At 55.3% G+C, this 24343-nt stretch overlaps 1 protein-coding gene across 4 annotated transcripts in view; it reads right to left on the reverse strand.

The window, feature by feature from the left end:
• Positions 1 to 385: 385 nt before the first annotated feature.
• Positions 386 to 24343, reverse strand: part of AFAP1 (actin filament associated protein 1) — a 141019-nt gene continuing 117061 nt past the window's right edge. For 3 of the 4 annotated variants that reach the window (XM_081812688.1, XM_006736086.3, XM_081812687.1), the window contains 6 exons: positions 20163 to 20280; positions 13984 to 14098; positions 10646 to 10810; positions 8847 to 9037; positions 5920 to 6081; positions 386 to 4467 (listed from right to left, as the gene is read on the reverse strand). In XM_081812688.1, the coding sequence (XP_081668814.1) occupies positions 4441 to 4467; positions 5920 to 6081; positions 8847 to 9037; positions 10646 to 10810; positions 13984 to 14098; positions 20163 to 20280 (778 nt within the window). In that variant the 3' untranslated portion in view covers positions 386 to 4440. Of the gene's footprint in view, positions 4468 to 5919; positions 6082 to 8846; positions 9038 to 10645; positions 10811 to 13983; positions 14099 to 16157; positions 16413 to 20162; positions 20281 to 24343 lie in introns of all 4 variants that reach the window. The other variant, XM_031030999.2, reaches the window with a different exon arrangement.

The following is a 24343-nucleotide window of genomic DNA, read 5'->3' on the forward strand; positions in this document are numbered from 1 at the left end:
CCTGCAAGGCCCACCCACCTGTCCTGAGGGCGGCTGCATCTTCCCCCGGGGTACGGATGTCTCCACGCGGGCCTGCACTCCCGGGGGGTGCCTGAGAGCGAGTCCCATCTGATTCACTCCTGTCTCCAGCACCTGGCCCGGAGCCTGGCCCTCAGCAGGTGCGCGAACATTTCGGGTCCGTGGACTAAAAGCCACCGGAAAACACGGTAGCTGAGGCTCTTTGGTGGAAGAAGATCCTTGCTCAGAGAAACAAAGCACAGCCCCCACCTCCTCCCTCACCTGCTCCTTCTTAACCTCCCGTCCCCGCCTCTGGGGTAGGTGACCTCAACAATGTGCCCCCACTCAGCAGAAAGTAAGGCCAGAGGCAGCAAGACAGGAGGCCGGCTGGAAGCATACAGCTTTATTGAGAACACACAAACGAGGCACGCCGGGGGGCGCCAGTCCGCGGGCTACACCGCGTGAAACAGTAGAAAAATCCGTTAGTAAAGCAGAAAATTCAGGTGCAGTGACTACAACATGGAGCAAAACGCCTGAAAACTGGTATTTCCATTGGAAGTTTCCTTTGATAAAAGTTCCCTATGAATTAAATATGTTGAGAAACAGAGTGAAAATATATTTACAGTCCTTTAAAATGGGCACCGCCAACGTATTTAATTAAAAAAAAAATCTTTGCTGTTTCTTGCTTGTTTCTTTCAAAGAGAATTTTAAATACAAGTTTAGTTTTTTAAAAATACAGTAAGGAAATAATTACAATCTTAATATGAAAACACTTTACAACTTAGAGCCGTGGTCAATGAGTGCTAAATATCTATAATTTAAAAGTTGGTGTTAAAATTTAAAGTCACTGTTTCCTTTCTTGTTAGAAAACCAGATGCAAAGATTATCTTGTTAAAAACACCTTTGGTCCCTAAGAATCGCGATCTGATGATCCCATGTCGGAAAGGCCTTCCCCGGCCACACCCCGGTCACAGGTCACAGCCAGGAACACCTGCCGGAGCGTGAGGGAGGGAGGGAGGCAGCCCGCGCAGCCCGGGGCCTTGGCGGGAGATGAGCTGCCTGCAGGGGGCGCTCGCGGGGGAGGCTGTGCCCACCGCGGGCCACGGGGTACAGTTTACTTTCATGTATTCACAGTATCAACCCAGCCATGAGCCAGCAGTGACAACAGCAACAAAATAAGAGTAAGAATGATTCTCTTTAAAACGATGCCTCGGATTTGAAAAATTTCCCGGTAAAAAATTATTTTAGAAAAAAAAACAAAACAAAACGAGGAAGGCAACAGTTTAACATCTGAGCGATGCCACCTTGCCGAGCCGGGGGCGGTGGACACTGCAGCCGGCCCGGGAGAGGCCGCCTGGGAGGGGCGTGCGGGCTGGGCCGCAGGGGTCTTCGCTGGCGCCAGGGGACCCGCTCCGGGCACCCACCCCGCTGCCCACCCTCCGGAGGGCCCGTCGCAGGACTGGGCGAGCAAACCCAGAGCACCGCCTGCTGTGAGGCCGCGTCCCTCCCGAGAGCGAGCCGGCAACCCCCGGGCCCCCCCAGACTCGCGCCGGGCCCCTTGCAAACCCGCACACACTTTGCAGAAGACAGCACATCTCCAACCTGAGTGGTTTGGGGTTTCTGGAACTCGGACAGTTGAGGTGAATGAGGAGACGATCAGGTTTGGGAACACCAAGGTGTGCGAACCGGGGGGACAGGATGGGTTTACGGCATGGCGTATGCACGGTCACCCAGAGAAGACTCCGGAAAGATCCACGCCCATCTGGACCCTTCACCAGACCCACACTGGTTGCTAGGCGGTGGAACCATCCGGAAGCCCGGCGAGGGCGGGGCTGGCTGGTCTGATGCGCACAGAGGGCCTTGCCCCACCCCCTACTGACTCTGAAGGGGGGCAAAGTGACCGCTTCCCCCGTCCCACGCCGCAGGTGACACAGAGAGCCCGTAGCCACCATTTTGTTTCTGTGCAAGAGGTTGGTGAGTGACTTTAAAACATTATCAACACACAAAACTGGAGGGGATCTGAAGGTTGATGACAGCTGATCAAATACGGCGGGGGCAGAGCCCCGGGGCTGGTGCTGGGGCAGATGTGGCCCCCGGGAGCGGCCACCACGCTCCTCCACTTGGGGTCAGCATCCTGTCACGGCGAACAGGTGACCCCTCGAAGGGAATGGCACTCCTCCCCCTGGGGTGGCCTCCCGCGGCTGCCGGGCGGGGAGCTTCGGGGCCGTGAAAGGACATCACCGCCCGAACCCCGACAAGACGTCTCATGTGTGTGTCTATTATGTACAGATATAAATTAAAAACTCTATTTATTGAACATATACAAATAAATAACTTATTTTGAAGCAAATTCTTTCACCTAACTTTCTGATCAAATCTAAGACACCAAGGGGAACACATAACATCGTGGGAGCCCCCGGGTGGCGGCCCCGCCCTCCGCACGACCCGCTGCCGATGGCTCGGTGGAACCAGCAGGATCCGTCTAAGCTTGCGACCCTCTTTCAAGGGCTGATGGTGAGGAAAGCGAATGTGAAACCTGGGGCCTTTAGACATGGAACGTGTACGCCCGGAGTCTGAGGACCAGGGTCCAAATCCCGGCTCCCGCAAACCCACGGGGTGAGGGTCCCCGAGCTGCCTGGGGTCTCCCCGGCTGTGCGGGGCCGCGGTCAGGGGCACGGGCCGCTCAAGTTTTCCCTCCTAACAGTCGAAACCTGCTAGCTGCTTGGGCCAAGTTGGCTGTCAAGCAGGGTGACCCGAGCGCCTCACTTTGAGAAACCTTATTGGACCAGAAGGCAGCAAAAATCTACAGTGGATCAAACTGTTTCCTTTTACAGAAAATCAGCTTTGTAGAATGCAAGGCGGCCGAGCTTCCCACACAGACAACAGGACAGGACTCCTCCCGACAGCACCAGGAAGATGGGCCCGGAGGCTCTGGGGGGTGTCCTCCCTCCATTTCCTGGGGGTGCTAACGTGGGAGGGCGGCCCGTGTCTCTGCTGGGCTCTGCTCCAGCCCCCGCCCCCTGCTGGAAACTGTCCCCTGCGCGGGAGGCTGCTCACCCTCTCTACAGCCAAAATCTCACGCAGCCACGTGGGCCCCGAGGGCCCTGACTGACGCTGGTTGACTCCACGCCTAAGGAAGGCCTGCAGGAGAGGGGCCGAGCCCAGGAGGGACTCTGGAGGCGTGCCGGGGGAAAGCACGGAGACCATTTCTCGCCTTCTATCCCTATAGTTGGTAGGGAAGCTTCTGGATGAAAGGCTCGCACCACTAGGCTCCTGAATCTCAGCAGGAGGCGCCCCCCACACGTGTGTGCCTTGTGCCCCTGAATCCGTCTGCAGAGGGACCCTGGCGTGACCGACTCTCATGTCATCTGGGGTTGCATCTCCCCATAGCTGAGAATCCCTGAGAGGGTCCCTCTGGAGGCCCAGCAGAGCTAGGGTGCGGAGACCCGGCCTCGGCACGCCGGCCGGGGAGCAGCCCTGGGGCACTCGCGCTCCGGGCCTGGCTTTGCAGGCGGGGGACGGGGGCCCAGGGAGCGACTGGAAGCTCTTGTCCTGCTCGGGATGCTATGGTTCTGTGGCCGAGCGACTTCCAGAACCTGCTTCCCTCTCTGGGGATGGGCCCTCCTGTGAGTGGAAGTCGCACCGTCATCCGGTGAGGCCACCCATGCTCCGCGGGTCACCTGCAGGTTCTGAGGGGCAGGTGGGGTCGGGGACACTGGGGAAGGGGAGGTGGGGACACACACTAGTGAAGCAGCAGAAACGCTCTGCCGTCTTTCAAAAGCAGTACAAATAATAAAATATGATACAGAATCTCTGAAAAACCCTTAGAGCTAAGTGCAACACACGCTAAAAAAGAGAAGTTTTTAAAGAGTGTAAAAAGAATGGCAGCTTTTCACGTCATGGTGACAAAAGCATTTGTCCAGAGAAAAGACAGTTAAAAGGTAACAGATGCTTCACAGCTCGGGTTTCTCACGCGCCCGCCTCTGGTGACGTGGGGGACGGGCACGTGGGGAGGGGATGCCGAGACACAAGGAGGGCGAGCTGCTCGGGACCCCGGCCCTCTCTGCAGACGGGCAGGGGGCCCTGGGGCCTGCGAGGGGCCTCAGCGGGGGGCACGGGCCGGTCACCTGCAGTCCGGGGGCGGGGACGGGGGGACACTGGGGAAAGCACTCACTGAGCTCGGTAAAAAGATGCAGCTTCTCATCTGCCAAAGGACTCCTCTACCTCCCTTTCTGCTCCTCAACAGAGAGAGGTGGAAACCCAAGTGTTACAAGTGAATTTCTTTAGAGGGGACAAGTACAGTAGCAAGAAGACGCGCGGGAGGGTCTGGGCGCTGGTGGTGTCGGGCTCAGTCACAAACCCTGGCGTCCTGCGTGGTGGCCACGTGGGCGGAGCTTCCTGCGGCGGCGGCGGCGCCTGCGAGCAGGGCGTCCTGCCGTCCCTCTACGTCCCGTTCTTCAGCTCCCATTCCTAAGTGTGGCAAGAGGAAAGGCAGGGTCAAAGCGCAAGGCGCCAGGAGACAGGGCTGCACCCGTGGGCCGTGTGCGAACCGGTACGGCGGCCGCTCGGAAGTCTGGGAATCACCATCTGAGCCGGGCATTAGATCAACGAGGGGACCATTGTTCCAGAGCCGAGAGGCCAAGCCCCGCCCCTGCCCCAGCCGCGAGTCCCGTCACTGTTCTCAGGAGTCCCTTCCTGAGGCTGTGTGCACGGTTCCTGGACCCGCGAGCAGGGACGGCTAGGTCCCTCTGGGAGTGTGGCCGGCCTCGGCGTCGCCATGCATGAGCCTGCCGAGACCCCGCACCCTGCGTTTATCACAGAGAAGTGGCAGGAGCTGCAGTCCCCAAGCCGGTGGCCGCCGAGCACCCGCGGGACACACAGCTCGTGCAGGGGCTGCAGCAGCTGAACCGTAGGTCTGACTTGACAGGAAAGAGACCAAGTAAGTGAGACGCTTTTCCTGCCCTTCTCGTCTGCAAACGGTCAGGGGGACTGCATTGACAGCTCTAGCCCAAGACTCCGACAGGCAATACGCGTCCCCCGCACGTGTGCTAATAGGTACAGGCCCAGAATGCCCCACGCCTACCAAGAAAAGGAACAGAAATACGCGGCAGCCCTTCCTTCCCCAATTGCAATTGCCAATACACGCGGGCTTCAAGCGCGTGCCGGGGAGGACACGAGGTCTCGGACGCGTCTGCAGCCACGGCCTCCAGGGCCACCCCGAGAGCACACCAGGGCGCTGCGGGGCTGCCGGTCACCGTGCTCCCCGACAGAGGCCGCCTCTGCGAGAACCACAGACTTCTAGCCAGTTTGGACCCGGTTCTAAAGCGCTCCGGGAACAAAGGTAACAACAGCCACGCAGGGCCCGGAGGCAGTGGAGGGAGGCCGCCCGCCCCCATACCCATCAGAGCAAATTAAATTCATCTGATGAATTAATTCTTCCGAAGTATGACTTTTCTGTATGACACGCTTGCAGTTACTACCGTCACGAAGTGTTTGCTTTGATAACTATAAATGGTTTTTAAGTTTTTGGAGCGTTTTAAGTTCTACATCAAAGCTTGTCAGGGCCAATCCCATGCGGAGCCTGGAGACCACAGGGGCCCGGGGGGGGTCATCGTGCGCCCCCAACACCACTGACAAGGTGGGGGGCAGCACAGGCTGGAGGAGAGTCTAGGCCTGGACTCTCTGTGAAGAACCCCACTCCAGCAAGGAAAACCCAGGTGAGCCCAGAGCTGCTGCTTCTGACACCACCTGGTAAGCGCCTTGCCGTGAGGTTCCGGGCTTTTTGTCTTTGAAAAGGAGGCCCCCTGAAGGAGGCTGGGACTGTGGGGACCTGGGAGACAGCACACGGCATCTCCCCTGTCCCTCCCACGGTGGCCAGTCTGCCGCAGGGCAGGTGTCCCCACCGCGGGACAGCAAGCTCACCTTGGCCTTCCGCAGCACGTGCCCCCGGCAGGGGGAGCCGCCCGCCGGCTGGCTCTTCCTCAGCACGGCCGCGCTGTTCACCGGCACCGGGCCCTCGGCATCGCTGGTCTCGCAGCTGGACATGGGTGAGCTCTCGAGAGTCCGATGCCTAAAAACTGGAGACTGTCGATGCAGAGAGAAGACCCCGTGTGAGGTGTGGTCTCCAGGCCCGCGGCGTGTCCCAACGGGACAACTGCTCATTTTAAAGAAAACACATGGGTTTGGGGAACAGGCAAGAACGGTAACAATAATGACCCTACGTGGTCAGCACAGGTTCTGGGAGCACCTTCTACTGGTCGGTGACAGACTGGACGGCTAGTGGTGCCGCGGGGTGGGTAGGGGGCCCCGCCCTGTCCCCTTGCACCCTCTGCACCCTGCTTTGTGCCCACAAAGAGCTCTATGTCTGCAACCGCCCTCGACCACCGGGCAGCACAAGTCTCTGGGTCCGTGGCCCGCGCAGCGTGGCCCCAGCCCGACGATCCTGAGGCTCCCAGCCGTCTGCAGCACATGCGGGGCCCGGAAGCCAAAGGAAGACATTTTCTGAAGACCTGAAGTGGAGCGAAAGGCCCGCCCCGGCCCCCCCAGGAAGGTGCAGGCTCCCGCACAGGCAAGAGCACTGGCAGTGAGCCGGGCCGCCCGATGAGGCCCCGGGACCACACTCGCCGTCACTGCTGCACAGCGTGTGACCCGGAGACGCGGGCTGGGTTGTATGGCGCACCGTTGAGCAGAACATGACAGTGGGTCACTTAGGGTCCCTACCGGGGGCTGCTGACCCTGAACACCAAGCAGCCAGCTTCACCCATGTTCTGGTTTACTGGGAAATGCTTCTGGGAGGGAGCGCGGGGCCGAGCTGCTGGCAGGAAGGAGAGACCTCCTCTCCCTCTCTGGCAGAGGCCGCGCTGGGTCCGCGAGGCAGCGCATCCGATGAGCCACGTTCTGGGGATGAGGTCTAGGCGGGAAGTGCGGGGAGCTGCCCGTTCCAGGACAGAAGATGGCAACGCAAGTCCCAGGAGGGCCCTCCCACGAGAGGGAGCCGCCAGGCCCCACGGTCTGGGTGGGGAGGCTCAAATAGACCCGTCCTAAGCCTTCGGAAGGACAAGCTTGGCTATTTGGGCCAAAAGAGAGAAGACCTGACAAGTGGGACCCAAGATGGGGACCTTGGGGGATACGGAGTCACCCCTGGAAAGAGGGGACCCCCGAGGGAATGTGGGGTCATCACTAGAAAGGGGGACCCCCGGGAGGACGTGGGTCACCACTAGAGAGAGGGGACCCCCAGGGGGATGCGGGGTCACCAGATGAAGAAAGTAGGTAGCTTGGAGAGATGCCTGAAATCGGAGACAGGGGTGAGGGAGGGGACTTGTAGTTTGGAGGTGACCTTAGGGAAAGACGGTTCAGCGAGTGGAGGAGAGAGCAGGTGAACAGGACACTGTGGGAACTGACTACAATCTTAAAAGATTAATTCGGAAGGGGAGGGGTAGAAGGTAGGAGGGCGGCTGCGGGGGGTTGGGGGCGGGGCCAGAGTCCAAAGAATGGGTAAGGGCTCAGAAGGGCAAGAGTGGGGAGGAGAGCCTGGGATGGCAGGAGACCCCCAGGGGGTGGTGCGGCCACCCCTGCAGGAGGCCAGGGCCCGTGGGGTCCACAAGCCCATGGCCTCCAGCACAAGCCCCACCTCCAGTTACAGCGGACCTCACTGTGCCCGTTCCTGTGCAAGCAGGATGCGGAGACGCCAGGGGGGCCAGCCCTTGCACGCCGGCTCCCGGCACACCCGCCCACCCTGCGCCCCGATCTCACAGCGGGAATCCACGTGGACACTCACGTAACCTGCAGCCTCCTCCCTTGCCAGAGCACAGGCTCCACGAGGGTGCCCTGTGCCCGGGAGAGTGCCCGTCACCCCGCAGGTGCACGGCCTGGGTATGTATGCATAAGTTGTTGAATGAACAAACGAATGAATACACGAGCTAACAAATCCACGGATGATGAACCCACACGTCTTCGGCCAGACACTGTGCCAGGAGCTGTTACAGATGCAACAATGTCATTATCCCCATTTTGCAGATGACCAAGTGAGGCCTCGGGAAGGGAGGTGACCCCAAACCCTGCCTATCTGACCCCCGAGCCTGCTTTCCTACAGGCTGTGGCTTGTGTTCCAGGGTCTGGTTCTTGCTGCTAGATCCAGCTCTGCCAGGCGACGGCTGACTCTTCAACGTCGAGGGATGGTCGGTGGAGAGGGACGGGGGTTGGAGTTCCCGAGCGGGACAGGTGTAAGGCGGGTGGCAGGATTTCAGGGAGGTGGGGGCGGAGGGCTGCGGGGTGTCCCTGAGACCAAGCCTGCGTCCAGGGCTGCCCGGCTGGCCGCTGTGTTTAGGTGGCTTCCCATCACTTCTCTGGGCCTCCGCCTCCTGGTTTGTAAGATGGAAGCGGTGACATGTGACTCCCCAGGCCCCAGGGACCGTGATAGCATTGCCACGAGCGAAGGACAGCAGTAACTTCTCAGTGACCGTTAGTCCAACGAGAGTGAAGGTTAAGTCACTGCAGGTGGTAATTCGTGCTGGAAAGTGATTCCCCCTCGTTCTGTGTTTCCTGCCTGTGTTTCCCGGCCCCTGGCAGGGTTCCCAGGACGTGCTGCACGTCTCAATAAAATCGGCTACATTGGATTAAGGTCTCTAGCTAATGAACTGGAATCGAATCAGGACATGTTTCAAAAGGGATAAGAAGAGCTGTGCCTCTGATCAGCGGATCGGAGGAGGGAAGGGAAACGGGCTCATGTGCCCACCATCGTTGCATGCACGGAGAGAAGCAAATGTGGCGTCGGCCGCTCAGAACACAGCCAAGAGTGCGTCCGAGGCCGACACGTGGCTGGGTATTTGCTGGGCGGGCTCAGACCTTACCTGCGGGCTCGACGTCCCCGACCTGGGCTCGATGGCCAGCCCCAGGGTGACCCCGCCGGCCAGGGCCTTCTTCAGGCTCTCCGTGACCTCTGTCAGCTCGAGCTCTAGGTTGACGCGCTCTGCCTCCTTCTGCTTACACTCCTCCTCCAGCCTCTTCAGCTTGTCTTCCAGAACCACCTGGGTCTTCCTGCCTGAAACCCCGCAGACACACTGTCGCTGCAGCCGTGGGCGAGGGTCTCGGGACGGAGGACACACACTGCGCCCCCTCACAGGACCCCCGCGGAACTCTCTGGCTTGAGCGGCCCTGACCTGGGCCCTTTCTACAAAACTCAAGTTCAGCTGTTCTTTACAAGAGCTGAGGCCCTTCCTGACCACTCCGCTCTCCCGCAGCTGGAAGACTTGACCTGGAAGCCGGAGCCCTTGATTCTCACAAATCCCAGAATTCTAGGCCCGGACCTCCGTACGCTCACCTGAACACACGGACTCTAACCAGATGGCCTGCAGAGGCGCTGGGGACTTGAGAAGTCTGGCTATTTCCCTGTTCTGATGTTCCCACTCGCTATTCCTGAGTCCTCTCTCTCTCGCCCGTAGTCGACTACAATAAGCTTGCACCCCCAGGGCTCCACAGCACACTCACTGCATGCCTTTTATTTGAAATGTGTTTCAGTGACGCAAGGAGGCAGGTCATGTACCCGCTGCACATGCAGGAAGACGGATTCCGAGGGGTCGCCTGACTTCCGTGCGTGGCCCTGGCCTCTAATGCTCACAGCATGGGAGCTGGTCTAACCGCTCTGCATCTTCGCTATCCTGCAAACTTGAAACAGAAGAAGGAAGAAACCCTTCTCCTGTCTTGTTGGCCTGGAAGGTCCCTAACTCGGCCTTTGGTCCCCCTGCGGGTGGCCGGACACCACGTCCCGTCCCTCCTATGGGTTATCTCCCACCCACTCAGCCTATACCTAACCTCCCACACTTCAAACTCCAAAAGCAGTTCCTGTCATAAAAGTCACTGAGGTGCAAAGTCCGGAAGGACCGGAAGCGCTGACGGACTGTTTCTGGTGCAGGTGCACCAACTCCTCCTTCCTGGTCCTCTGCACCCCTCTGAGGCCTGCCTAATCCAAGCCTGAAGAGTGGGTCTTGCCCAGGATAAGAGCCAGTCTTGAGCTGAGGTGACTACATTAAACAGGTCCATCCCCAGAACCAGGAATCACATCCCCAGCTCCTGCCGGCAAGAACAAACAAGCCTGAGCCAGAGACACCCCTCTGGTCCCGACTCGGTTCTCCGACGGCTGCCTTCGGTCTGACTTCCCCTTTGAGAGTGTCTCTGCTAACCTGGCCTATTTCCCCACTCCCTTCCAAGAATTCAGACACTGTCCCTTCTCGGGGCTCGGAGGGCTCCTTCTGCCCTGCAGAGACCTCTTACCTGGGCTCCTGAATCTTACTGTCCCTGTGGACTGTCCTCCTGCCAACAAGCCCCCAGCTGCTTCATCAGACACATGACCTGAAACTCCTGAGCATCTCTGTGCTGACACCTGAGGCTGGGACGGCTCCCAGGACCGCCAGCTCCACGAGCAGGCGAGCAGGCTGAGGGGCAGTCCCGGCCTCCTCTTGCCTGTTCCACGGTCCCCTGCCGTGGCACCTGCCCCGGGCTTACCCGCAGTGCTTCCAAACGATAAGCAGCACCACACGGGGAGATGCAGTCTTACTGAGGTGAGAGGCCGTGGGCAGAATGGGAGGAAATCGAGGCGCTAACCCAAGGAGGTACCCAGGCCGGCTGGAAGCGCAGCCCCCCACCCCCGTACCAGCGTTCACTTCAATGGCGGCTCTCAGGTCTCTCCTCTCTTTCCGGAGCTGGGCCAGCCTGTTCCGCAGGGTCTCCTTCCGCTTTAGCAGCTCCTCTTCTTTACTCTGCAACCGCTTGGCATCGGCTTCAACCCGGTTCTTGCCATATTTGTACTGGTCAGCATCTTAGGGGGGAAAAAAGCAGCAAAAGAATATTAGGTTTAACCACATAACAGGCTAATTCATAAAGCCTGTTTAAAATCAGCCAGTGCAGAGAAAGAAACTCTAATCTGGTTATTTCACTAGTTCAGTAAGAAAAAGGATGGGACCAGTTTGAACAGAGTAGAAAGGTGAGTAGTTCAAATTTCCCAGTGCAGTTAAGAAAATGAGAACAGAACATGAGGACGTCCCTTTAACTCCCTGTCCTCTGAGGCAGTGGGGCTGGGATGAGCACCCTATCATCAACATCGAGGGTCGCCTCTTTCTCTGTTATTTTTCAGAACGCTTCGGTAACACGACCACCCCGGAGCCCGGTGCCCACACAGTCTGGCTCTGGCCGACCCGACGGCAGCTCTGCTCTGTCCCCTGCGCCGCGGTCGGTGCCCGCCTGCAGCGAGCGCTCAGACATCCACTGAGTGAGCGAGTGAAGAACGGAGAGCTCGGGGGAGTCCTCGCAGGGCGGCGTCCGGGCCCGACCGGCTGGGTCCGAGCCCCAGCTCGCCGCGTCAACCGCGTGACCTGCAGCAAGGCCCCTCGCCTCTCTGTGCCTCAGTTCCCTCATCTGTGACGTGGTCATTCTCAGGGCTGTGACGAGGGTCAACTTAGTGTTTACGAAGCACTCGGAGACAAGCACAAGATGGGGATGCCGCTGCTGCTCATTAAATAAAAGGAATGAGTGAAGAAGAGGAAACCAGTCCTCAGGAAACCCCTCTAAGATTTGGCCAGTGTCACACCACTAATTGATGTCACCTTAAAATCCCCACCCCAAGCTCCTCTCCTCTAATTATGTTGGCCTCTTGATAATACTAAGTTAGAAGGACCCTCTCTGGAAAAAGACCTTGAAGAGATGAAGACGTCACAGGCGTGACAGAGGCCCACCAATTTCGGAGCTTCCACTGGGCAGAAGCGTGGGGTGAGGGTTCCCAGTGGAGGCGTGGGCCAGGCAGGCAGCCATGGCTCTGGGCCGGCAGCTAATCTCCTGAGCCTCAGCTTCACCCTCTATAAAGCAGAAGTGGGAAGGCCTACCTTGAGGTTTAAAGAAACGTGCTATTTGTACCTAAAACCCATCTCAGAAACCATGTGATGCCTGGGGCAGGGTGGACCCTCCCTGGCAGCTCTAATCACTGTCGGTGACAGCTGAGTCCCCAGAGCCCTGTCCACTCAGAGACCACGGCCAGCCACTTCCAGCACCTGTCCTAGATGAAGTCACCGAATCCCGCAATGCAAACCGTCACGATGGCGATGCAACCGTGTTTATGAAGGCAGGTGCAAAATCTTCTGTCCCCAGTGCACCTCCCTTCACTAAAAACAAACAGAAAATGCACACACAGAGCATGATGTTAAAAGGATCCCAGCGTGGGGATAACAAAAGGAACAATTTGAAACAAAAACACTGCTATTAGCGGCCAGGGTAAGGATATGTTCCATAGACGATGTCCAAAACCTGTTCACCTCTTTCTGATTGGAGATGCTTTCCCAATAAACCTGTATGTAATAACCTATAAATATCCACATCTTTTAGTCCCCATGCAGTCAAGCCCATCCAGTCTACAATGCAACTGGCTGAATTCAGCAAAAACACAGAATGCAATTATTTTTCTCTTTTGTCACCATTAGATGTCACCAAAGTTAATAAAGATTCCCTATAGAAGGTCTCACGAAATAAAGGAATAAATCACCTAGGAAATGAAATGAGCACAGTAACTGGGAGAGAAGCTATGGAGAAGAGATCCCGTGAGGTTCGGGTTCTGCGTAGCAGAGCTTTTGGGCACGAGCTCTTTCCTTACCCCACCCGGCCCTCCCCAAACGCACGGCACTAAAATTTTAAGTGACTATAAAGATACCCAATTGCATCAGGGAAATAAGATTTGCCAGTAAGATGAGGTCAAAGTAAGTCATCACAAAGTAAGTGATCCAACTAGCTTCCGACCTGTCTGCTTGAAATGCATGTTTGAGGACGAGGGAAGTGTAGACAAGCGCATGGACGGAATACAGGTTCCCTCGGGGCGGAGGTCCAAGGCTCGCCCGTGCGTGTGGCCAAGGTAAGGCCGGCCTCTCCATCCCCATGTGCTCTCAAACTGAATGCCCATCACGGTACCAGCGGGCCAGTAAGTCAAGGAGGGGTGACTGACTGCAGCCAGCTGGCTGGCCTCATCTTCACTGACGCGGAGACTGGTCTACCAGTGACATGCCGCCAGATTCAGGAAGCGTAGACACGACTTCCCCAGAGATCCTATTAAACCCATCACCGGAGTCTAACTCACATCCTCCTCCCAACCCACGTAGGAGCTCCCAAACCTCATAAAGTCCTGCGGATCTGCCTTCTCCGTGAGCCCAAAGCAGCTCGACGCCAACGGCCCGCCTGCCTGCGCAGCCCGAGCGGCAAGCTGAGTGCCTCACGCGGGGTCCGAGCTGCCCGGCCGGCCGAACGACCGGGCCCCGCCACCGGGGCTGAAGCAAACACGCCTGCGTGCAGGGCTGTCACCTAACACGAACCCATCTGTGGGGCAGGAAGGGCACCAGGCGCTCACTCGGGCGGGCCGCGTCCTCACTTGCGTCTTGCTGCTTCTCTGCTCAGCCCCCTGCCGGACTCGGGGCGTGAAGCCGGGTCGTCCCTCCGGTTCCGTCACCGGCCGGCTGTGAGGCATGGGGGTACCTCGGCCTCTCAGAGAGGATTTCTGCCCTTGCACGATGGGGCAGGGGATAACACCTGCCTGCTCACAAGGCTGGAGAAGGAACAGGAGTCTGTCCAGATCAGCTCGCAGACCACAAGGCGCGGCAGGATCGCGCGCCCCTTCTCAACCCTTACGCTGCTCTTGTGCTTGGAGGCCCGTGTGGCGCCTCAATTCCTCCAGTCCCAGAAACCACAGCAGCCACTTGTCTACACCTCCCACATGGGGAGCTGAGCTTAGAGCATTTACACGGCTCAACAGAAGTCACTAAGTCCCCAACAGATCAGGGACCCGAAGCCCCGGGCCCCCTGCACCTTTATACAATGGTCATAAAGGCTGGGTTAAAAACCGTCATCCTTCTTCAATCCGGCAAGGAGGAAGGGTGACGATGAAGAGTCCCCTCTGACGGCCTCACCTCTGCAAACCACGCCTGAAACCAGAGCCAAGAAGCTGAACGATAAACTTACTTGAAGATGTTCGCTTCACGCCGGCTGCCGAATCCACCTTTTTTTGCTGGCTGCTCAGAGTCTTCCCTTTTCCCGGAACCCCATTGGAAGCTACTGGGGGCTTTTTACCCTTCAACTGTTGAAATAAACACATAAGAAAATTAAAAACCAAACAATAATAATAATAATAAAAAAACAACACCTTCTTTTTTTCAGTAAATTGTCTCAGTCCCTGAGTCTTTCTCATATAACTAGCACACACAGGAAAAATGAAGGGAGTAGGACCCCAGCCTGGTTTCCAAACACTGAGCTGCCGTGGTTTTGCTGCGCAGGTTAGGCGGGTCTAGCACTGAGGTCCAAGGTAGGTGGAACTTGGACGTCTCCAGTTGGGATGCAATAAAAGTTATATAGATTTCCATCGGGAGATCATAAATGCTCACCAAGAAATTGGCACAGGCAGTTGGGTATCCAAGAGCATTTGGCTGAGATTAGTAAAAGTCTGTGTTTCTAAAAGTGAACAGCTTTTCTTTCCAGGGGATGCTCTTTAGGGGAGCGGCATGGCTGAGCAGCTCTGCAGCTGACTGACGTCCTCACGGGACAGAGGACTACCTTCTGATTCCCTGACGGGTCAGAGGAGGGAGGCAAGGGGAGAACACAGGACCAGTATGAACGGGGTTTGAAGTAGCCACAGGTTCTTAAAACACACGCAATAGCACGTCTGCCCCTTTGCGGCGAGCCGACAAATGCCTGTATACCCTAGCTGTGCCATCCGTCGGGCTTGGTGGCAAGTGTTGACGGTTGCTGTTGCTGTGGGCCTCGCTCTGGGGAGCCAGACCTGCATTCAGATTCTGGCTCTATGAGTTGGGACATGCTGAGCAAGTCCTTAAAACTTTCTGAGCTTCCATTTGCTCATTAAAAAAAATAAATAAATAAATGAAGATACCGAATCCTCCCCAGAGCACTCCTAAAAAGGTCAGGTGACACGCCAGACAGGTGTGGCATACTGTAGGTCCTCAATATTTGGAAGGTGTCTCCATTAAACAACAGGTGCCCTATCAGAATGACCAAATGAGCACAGGAAAACTAAACGTACTATAACTCATCTTACAAACACGTTCCTACTTAAAATAGTAAAAATGAATAAAAACAAGCACGTAGAAACAACATATCAGATCATTCCAAACTAATCTGGGGACAATCCAAGAATGAGGTGGCGTATTTCGTTCCATGACTTCTACCTAAGAGAACCTCAATGCCAACAGAAAAGTAAGTACGTGTTCACTTAGTGAATCTTCAGAGATCTGAGCAGCTGTGGTTAAAAATCAGAAACAAACAAATCCTGTGCTGTGGTCTGATGGAGTCCATGGGTTGGGGGGAGTCCATGCATCGGGGGGGAGCTGCCGTAAGCCACCACTATGTGAAACGCTAGGACCCTACCAGGCACTCGGTGTTTCCTAAAATTACCCAAGAAACGGAGGGAAAAGAGTATAATTTAAAGTGTACCCATCTGCTTTATGTTTGCAGAGTATTCTCATGCTATGGCGCTTGGATTTGTGTGCCAAGCACACAGCATTCTTTGGTGGAAAGTGCGTGAACACACAAGATTAGCATTTACACGGAAACGTCATTGTTTGCCATAACTGTGGGGTACAGAGCAGATGGCAGTTCAACCCCAAGGTTATTTATCATTCAATCATAATCCAAAATCCTCATTACCGTCTACTCGGTTTTAGGCATTCCACTTTCAGACTCGATACAGAAAAACCCTGTAGTACCCTGAAAATCCTGCTTAATGTGTGAAGATCGAAAGCAATTACTACCTGGAGTCCAGCATTGCTCGTGTACCTGTGACAGAAATGAACCTTCTGGAAAGTTTTATTGTCCCTGTCCTTTTTTTTTTAAATCTTTGGCTTTAGTCAATGTAACGCACCAAATTCACTGGGGAATTTTCCAAGAATAGAAAGAGAGCCAGATTTAGGCCAAGAAATACAGTGCTTCAGCCACGAACTAGTTAGGGGAGCTTCATAAGCTCCTGGGTAGCCCAACGTTGATTGCATTTGCAAATTCTATTCTGGTTGAGGCAAAAATCCCACCGCACCCTTGATGAGTCTCGTCTGCTACAGGAAGGTGACTACCCCCTGCGGGAGGACCGTGATTCCGACAATTCTAGAACAAGACGGAAGGAGATGCTGTACCTGAGAGCTGAGCCCGAGAGGCGCCCTCCCCAGAGAAGAGGGGTTAGTGGGAGGCAGACTGCACGAGGGAGGGTATTTGTAATGGTTACAGGACAGTTTGTCTGGAGACAGCCTAGAAGCCTTTCTGTCAGCAGGCGGGTAGCGCGCAAAGATTTTCGGAGATGGCAAGTTATCGTACAGGACCGCGTGATCATAAAGCACCTCTTCTCCCAGGCCCCTGGCACAGGAAGCAGGAGGGCGGTCTTCGGGGTCCCACTGCAACACACAGCTTCGTCGTTAGTGCTCTTGGCCACAGAAAGCAGAGATTTTAGCATATTGAGACATTATTAGTACCCCCAAAACACGTGCACGTACCCCACACTGGTACCGATAAAACGCACACAAATACAAACACACAACAAGTAGGTGGACAACGGTTCTACTTGAGAGACTTCAGCAAAGGTTTCTTTTTTCCTTAAATCATTCCCAGGGAAACTGGCTTAGGAAATTTTTGTTTTGTTCCATTTTATTTTTAAGGCAGAGGGGAAAAAAAAAAGAACTGATTTGACATTTCTTTCCTTAAAGAACCAGAGTTTGGAAGTCCTAATCCAGAGAGCAGAAGCCACATGACGTAAGAAGAGGCCTGCCAGCCCGGGGGCCCCTGAAACCCAGAGCTCTGGCTGTCCCCAGAAAGCACCTTGCTATCCCGGCAAAGCACTTTCATTTATAGTCGTGACTACGTCCTGGATGTTGTTTGAGACGCTTCACAGTTGTTGACCCATATAATTCCCACGGGAATCTCAAGAGGCATGGGGAAACTGAGGCAGAGCGGGGCTCCTCACCCCACAGTGCGTTGCCTCCCAGCTGCAGGCTCCCCCAGGGGAGAAAGCACCTCCTGAGCCTCCCCGTCCGTCATGCAGGCACCGGGGACTTGGGTGGCATGGGTGACCATCAGCCTGCACCCGGGGGCCACGCTCTGATGCCTGAAGAAAGTGCAGTGACCCAAACACAGTCCGTTGGAAGAAAGAAATGCAATCATCGTAGAAAAGAGGACGTTTTCGGCATGTAACTGATATAATGGCGTCGTCTCAGCAGGAAACCTTTTTACAAAGGACTAGAATAGCTACAGGCCACTTCGGAGCATGGACTTTAAAGCATAAATGAAAACCTAAAGTCCCAACCACAGCCAGAGCCCTTTCCATTTTAAAAGTCTTTCTAAATTGCTTTGCATTTACAAAAAAAAAGAGAAATATTAATTCCTATGTTATGCTTATTTTACCCTATTTTTATATCCTTCCGGCCGCGTCTCCTTCTGCCAGACTGTAATTACAGCCTTTTGTTACAAAAATAGGAACGGTCTGAAATCTCACGGGAGGAGCACTTCTGTCCCTTTGCATCCCCTTAGAGGTGTCTATTTTTGTGATATGGGGACCCTCCTACCATCTAAACACAGCGGCCCACACACACAAGCCCGGATGGGACAGCCCCATGAGGATGACCTGCACACGGCTGTCCAGGGTGATTTCCATGCTCTAGATGGACAATCCCCTCCCCAAAACCAGAGGATCAAGTCACATGGAACGCTTAGAAAACAGAGACTCCGTAGAGGTTTCTAGATTAAAAGCATGGCAGGAGATGCTTTTGGAGACTCACTTCAATCTGGTGTTGGCATCAGGGGGACCCTGGGGGTAAGGATGACTGAAGTCGATACACTGCTGAAATGTCAGGTTTGGGCTCAGAAAGTAGGAACTTCGTAACACTGAGAAAGGAGGCCTTGCAAAGGAGGGACTGCCTGGAAATGGAGCCCGGTGTGCATGCGCACAGTGGGAAGACAGGCCTGAGCTTCAGGGAAGCCCTCACTAGGCCAGCGAGCCACAGACACTGTGCACAGGACCTCACATTTTCGACACCGCCATCGTGCGCAGAAACAATCGCTCACAACTGCTAAATGCAAAGCCCTTCCAGGATGGCGGGGTTTTATCTCTGAGACAGAGGACGCTGTGGGTGCACTAAAGAAAGCTCATTCCTGGGGATGGCCTGAACCCGCGTGACCCACACCTAGGGCATGGGTGGGTGGGGGGAGTAGTGCCCGTGTGGGCCTGGGGCTTGTCCAGGCGCTCAGCCCGCCCTGCGGCTTCCGTGTTGAAGGTAAGGAAGAAGGGAGAAAACCCTTTCAGGAAAAGGGGCACGAAGGGGCCTTCGGGCAGGAAGGGCCAGAGACAGGTTTGTGTGTTGTCTGTCCAGCAGGGCTGGTGGCAGAGGCCGAGGGCCCAGAGCAGCAGAGCGCTCCGTGAGAACGAGTTTGGTGGCTGGGCCTACAACGAGGGCAACAGCTGCTCAAGAGGAACTGTGGTCGCCCAGAACCAACGGAAGCCAGAGCAGCCAGGGCCCACCCTGGACGTGGCTCGGGCCCAGGAAGACGCACAGAGACCGCTCGAGATCCTGCTCTCACAGAGGTCACCATGCGGCCTTCCCTAAGTGGGTGGGCTCAGGGGAGGAGGGCTGGGGCTACGGTGGGCACCAGGAGCCCTTCAAACTCTGGAGACCCCGGTGGCGGTGGGGATGGGGGCCAGGAGCTCACGTTTTTTCACTGGGGCAGGACTCATCCCCCACCCCAGCCCTGATCACCCCAGCCTCAGACAGGAAACCATCTGAGGGACTTGTAGCCAGGGTGGGGTTGCGCAGTGGCTCTGCTCTGACCCCTCACCCACGTCCTAGCACGGGCCCTAACGTTCATGTAAGCCTGCCAGGCCTGGTTCCCGCTCTGCTCTTGCTCCCCTCCGCCCCTACCCCCACACCTGCAGCCCTGCTGGACTGGAAGGCCATTATCCCTAGTCCAGAGCCCAGGTGCTAGGGGACGTGCAGAAAGTTGGGAAGGAGGGAGAGAGGATGGGCAGGTAGGGATGAGGCAGGCAGGGAGGAGGGGCTGTGTGATGAGGAGAAACCCCCTTCTGCAATCCAGTAAGGAGCCTGCAGACAAATCCCGGCAGGAACCCCAGGGCAGGCCCAAGAGGGTGGAAGGAAGAACACCCATGACAAGATGTCCAGGACCCTGAGGACACATGACATACAGCGCATGGTAACTGGCTGGCTACCTCTGACCCAGACCACAGAAACCTTCTTTTCAGTCTGCTTCTATTTCTGAGCCCGGGGAGTCCTTGCTTGACCCCCGCACTTCCTCCAAGAAGTCTGTGGCCTCCCGGTTCCTGCCTCGGGCAGGTGTGGATTTTATGACCATGGAAAACAGGGAGCTGATTGGGGATATCCCTCAAAGTACTGAGAAAAGAATGGGTGAGCAAAACAGCAAGAAAAAAATCTAACATACTTTTCAAGTTTGGAAAAAACCAACAATCAACACATCCTATGCCAACCTTTGAAATAGATCTTGACAGATGCCCACTTTTTTTTTTTTCTAATTTTATTTTTTTTTTATTTTGTTTTTTGTTTTTATTTATTTTTTTGACAGATGCCCACTTTAAGGCCACCCAATACCAGGGGACCAATGGTAGGCTGGTTTCTCAAGAGCCCCCCACGAGCCTGCAGACTCGGTGGGCCTCACGCCTGGTGGCCCGGGGATGGCATGGGGCCTGGCCCGGGGAGCGAGCGGTATGGCCTTGGCCGCAGCAACACGCCCTTTGGGATGTGAGTTCTCTGAGCTCTTCTGCAAGCACTGACTGCTGGGCGATAGCCTCTGCGTGCTCTCTCTGGATGTGTCCGAGTTACAGACCCTAACGTGCTACCCTTCACTCGTATTTTGGGCCGTGCAGAGATACCTAGGTGATGACCAGGACGCTGAACGACAGTCCGGGTCCTGGCGTCGGGTTCCCTACTTGTGCAGATGCAGATGAACAACTGGTCAAAACCAGGCGCGGGAGGGAGGGCGTGCAGGTTTCATCCTGCCCCAGAGCATGGCGAAAGCCCTCGGGCTCCCGGCCTCAAGTCGGGGGTCCCGGGTTACAGGCAGGCTCCCACCGCCCCATGTCTAACGCACCCGAGCCCGGGCCAGTGTAAGCAGGGCGCACTCACCGAGCCGTTAATGCACGGGACGTCGTCGTAATGCAGCGCTGTGCCGCTGGGGTGCGCGTAGCCGTTGGCGGTGCTCCCCAGGTACGGGTTGGCAGAGATGCCGCGCCTGTTCATGAAACTGCGGGAAAGGAAGTGCGTTAGATGCCCCCAAGCAATCCGGAGCCTTCCGGGAGTCCAGCTGGACGCTCAGGGCCCGGCCGGGGGTGACGGGGGACAAAGCAGCAGCCGGCACCCCGGCAGAAGCGGGCTGTCCGGTGAGAGTGCCGAGGACGGCGCCGAGAGCAGCTGCCCTGCAGGACTGTGGCAAGGACGGTGGTGATGTGCGCTGGAGACGACGCGCCGCCTGGCTGTCCTTCTGCTCCTTGTGTGTACTGCTCATCGCCCCTGACGTGTCGTCTGATTAGCTCATCCCCCAGAACGTCAGCCTCAGGAGAGCATGGCCGTGGTCACCCTTGCTCGTTCTGGACCTCAAGTGTCTGGCCAGGAGGCTCTTGGCCAATGCGTGCTGGATGCAAGGACGTGCCAACGGCTGACTCGTGAAGTTACGTTTGTTAGAAGTGGGAGATGTAACAGGGAAGAGAGAACTCAGAGAGCATTTCCTCTACACTAAAATAAAGAAGTAAATAGCTAAACTGAAATAGTCTGGAAGTATATAAACTTTTTTTTTTTTTTTAATGTAGGCTCCACACCCAGTGTGGAGCCCAACGCAGGGCTCAGACACAACCCTGAGATCAAGACCCGAGCTTGAGTCAAGAGTTGGAGGCTTAACCAACTGAGCCACCCAGGTGCCGCACCCCCCCAATGGTATTTTTAAAAAATTGTGTTTCTTTGCAGGGTCTTACATTTCTGTGATAACTAGATGCATAAAAATGGGAGGAAACGAAACTGGTAAGGGCAGGACAGGGAACGAGGAGGTCTCGGGGCGAGGCCAGCCCCTGGTTCCCTGGAGAAGCAGAGGAACCTGCAGTCCAGGGGGCCTCTCCCCGCGGTTCTGAGTGCAGGCGTGCCCTCTGCTGGGCGAAGGCGGGCACGGCAGTCCCGCCTCACACAGGCTCTTTCATGTGTTAACAACGGACAAAAACTTCCAGGATTATTCTGTACTCACAGTACAGATAATTATGTAAGGAAAAGGGAGTGTGTAGAAAAGGAACATGCGGGGCGCCTGGGTGGCTCAGTCGTTGGGCGTCTGCCTTCGGCTCATGTCGTGATCCCAGAGTACTGGGATCGATCCCTGCATCAGGCTCCCTGCTCAGCGGGAAGCCTGCTTCTCCCTCTCCCACCCCCCCTGCTTGTGTTCCCTCTCTCGCTGTGTCTCTCTCTGTCAAATAAATAAAATCTTTAAAAAAAAAAAAATTAAAAAAAAAGAAAAACATGCAAGAAGGAAAGACAGAAAAATTTAATCACATAAGTCTTCTGCCACAACAGGATTTTTTGTCTTAAAATATATATTTAAGTTTTTCTAATGTGAGCGTCTTGTTTGAGGGGTTTTGGGGCTGAGGCACCATGTGCACGCTGCCGCACCCCCCGCCGTGGGTGGTCCGTGCCCGGGCGTCTGGAGCCCCAGCAGCACAGGCCGTCACATGCTTGCTGTGGGGCACCGTGCACACTGCGCAGGGACGGCAGGACGGAGCAGGGCCCACCAGCGAGGGGCAGGACGGAGCTCAGAGCGGACACCAGCAGGGTGCTCCGCGTCACAGGGCGTGAGGATGAGCGAGGTCACAGACGAACGGGCGCCCCAGCTGGAAGCGGCCCGGGCCTTCCGGGGAGGGACCCACACCCCAACACAGGGGTCCCCGTGGGACCCTGTCTGCGGACCAGGCCCCCGTCCTCTGCCTGGGTGCAGCAGAGGCTTCAACCACATATAAAAGTGGACAGGCAGTGAGAGAGCCCAGGCCACCCGTTAAAAACGTAAGCCCCTCAGAGGAAGCACATGTACTGTGTGAAAATACAACGTAAGGTCTACCATCTTACCACGGCCGAGTGTACGGTTCTGGGGCAGTAGGTGCGTCCACGCGGCTGGGTGGCCGGCACGGCCCTCCACCCCCAGCGCTTCCCCACCCCCCGCCCCGCCCCGGGCACCTGCCCACACCTGCCTCCTGCCTCTGTGCATTGGCCACAGGAGTGCACAGACAGAACGCGTCCCCTTGTTACTGCCTCGTTCACCCAGCACAACACCCTTGAGGTTCATGCCCATTTTAAGGGGTTCCTGTGAGAAGGCGACTCAGGTTGATGGGTCCCTTCTGGTCTGTCCGCTGCCCTCTCTCTGCCCACACTGGTCCACTGGTCCACTATGACTATAGCCGGCTCACGGCCGCTTGAAAACAGTTTCAGGAAAAAAAATTCAGAATGTTTCCCTTGTGTCATATAATCTATGCATCTCATTTAAAAATAGGCTAGGTCTTGGGAAAATAGATTCCAGTGTTTACCGTTATTGATATTCCTAAATACACTTCTCCCGGGAGAATTTAAATGACTATTTCTTCTTTTACTGCCTTCTTCCCAAAATACACCACTGTCTTCTCCCCCTCAGACATATCCAGCACACAGACACTTCCCCCTGACGACCTTGAAAGGATTCATTAACCAGCTGCCAATTTGCATAAAAGCAAAAATTAATTTAATCTCAGGACATTTATTACACTGGCAAGCTGCCATATTTTATATTTTGAACATCATTTGCTTGTTAAAGCTCTTCTCTCAAGTCTTATACATGTTTAGCTAGAGAACTGGAAAACGAAAATAACCTTTATTGCTAACTAACATTTATAAAGATTTTAATTAGTAGCAAAAATTCCTGTGGCCGAAAACTCCTTACGCATGTATTTTTAATAAATAATTTTTCAATACTGCAATCTATGCTCCGTTCTCAAAACCAGGACCTTCCCACATTTGGTTTAGATTAATACTCATCTGGAAAGCGGAGGCTGAGTTTTGTTCTAGGGGAAATCCTGTTATTTGGGCTGCTCTAATGTGTGGTTATTAGTTGGCTGATTACAGCTGAAGACACACGTGCATGAGGAGGGGCTCCATGATCTAATAAAGTTCCAAAGGAGCAGTTAAAAACCACAAACTCCTTTCTTTCATGTTGCTCTAGATGTGGAGATTTTGCAAAACCCGGTTTATGGATATTACATTTCTTAAAAAGCCGCTTGATTAAATGTGCTCGTTTACTGTGTGTGCTGAATGATTAGGGGGTTCACTGCAATCCACGTTCACATGGCCGACGGGATAGGGTGTGTTTATGGAAAAATAATGAATAGGAACAGAAGAGTCAGTACTTGACTATGTCACCCTGATTCGACACAAAGGACAGTCCATAAGCAGTACAGGGAGTCTAGACTTTAGGAAACCTCTAGTGGCACTGGAGATTTTCTGGAAAGAGTCGTACAGACATTAATCTATGTCGTCAAGGCTATTCACCTGAGCTGGGCATAACATGGGGCTCGAGCCCTCCTAGGAGCCAATGTTCCTCTGCTGACCCCAGAGCACCCCAGCCAAGCACTACATGTTCCTTCTACGGCACTGCTCAAGAGACACACGGAGATTGCTCGAACTCCCCCGCACGCCACGCTCGTGTGCAAACTAGATGGTGGAGCTCATGGTAAACAGGCCAGCAGCGCTGTGGACACTGGGTCTCCCCCTCACAGAGCTGCTGGTATGTTCATCATCACAGGCGGACGAGACAACTCAATCACCTGCTTTGTTTCCAGGCGCCTGTCCTCGGCTTCAAGTGCAGACTCTGCCGATGAGGGTAGCAGAAGCAGGGGTCCAGGGATTGCAGACAGGAGACCAGAGGAAGCTCCAGATGTTGCCCCAGATCCTGCCTCCCTTAGCCTGGTCTCTACAAAGGGAGCTGAGGCCCTGAAAGGTTATAGATCCCTTGTCCAGACTTTCCACTTAGTAAATGCCACGCAGGACCGGAGCCCGAGTTCCCTCCTCCTCATCCAGCGCCCCTCCCCTCACAGCCCAGGGCACAGGCCTTACAGACCGGTACTATTACGAAAGCAGTTCTGGCCTTTTGGGTCGCCTGAATCTCAAATGCCCTCAGGGTCTGTGGACCTAACCTTGAGAACTGCTGCTGTCATTATCTTTGTTGTCATTATGTTACAGAAATAGGGTTCAAAACAATGTTTTCATACAAATTAGCCTTTTAAAGAAAATAAAACCACAACCTAAGTTTT

Source organism: Leptonychotes weddellii, chromosome 2 (assembly GCF_054177405.1).
Source record: "Leptonychotes weddellii isolate Sample4059 chromosome 2, ASM5417740v2, whole genome shotgun sequence".
Classification (NCBI taxonomy): domain Eukaryota; kingdom Metazoa; phylum Chordata; class Mammalia; order Carnivora; family Phocidae; genus Leptonychotes; species Leptonychotes weddellii.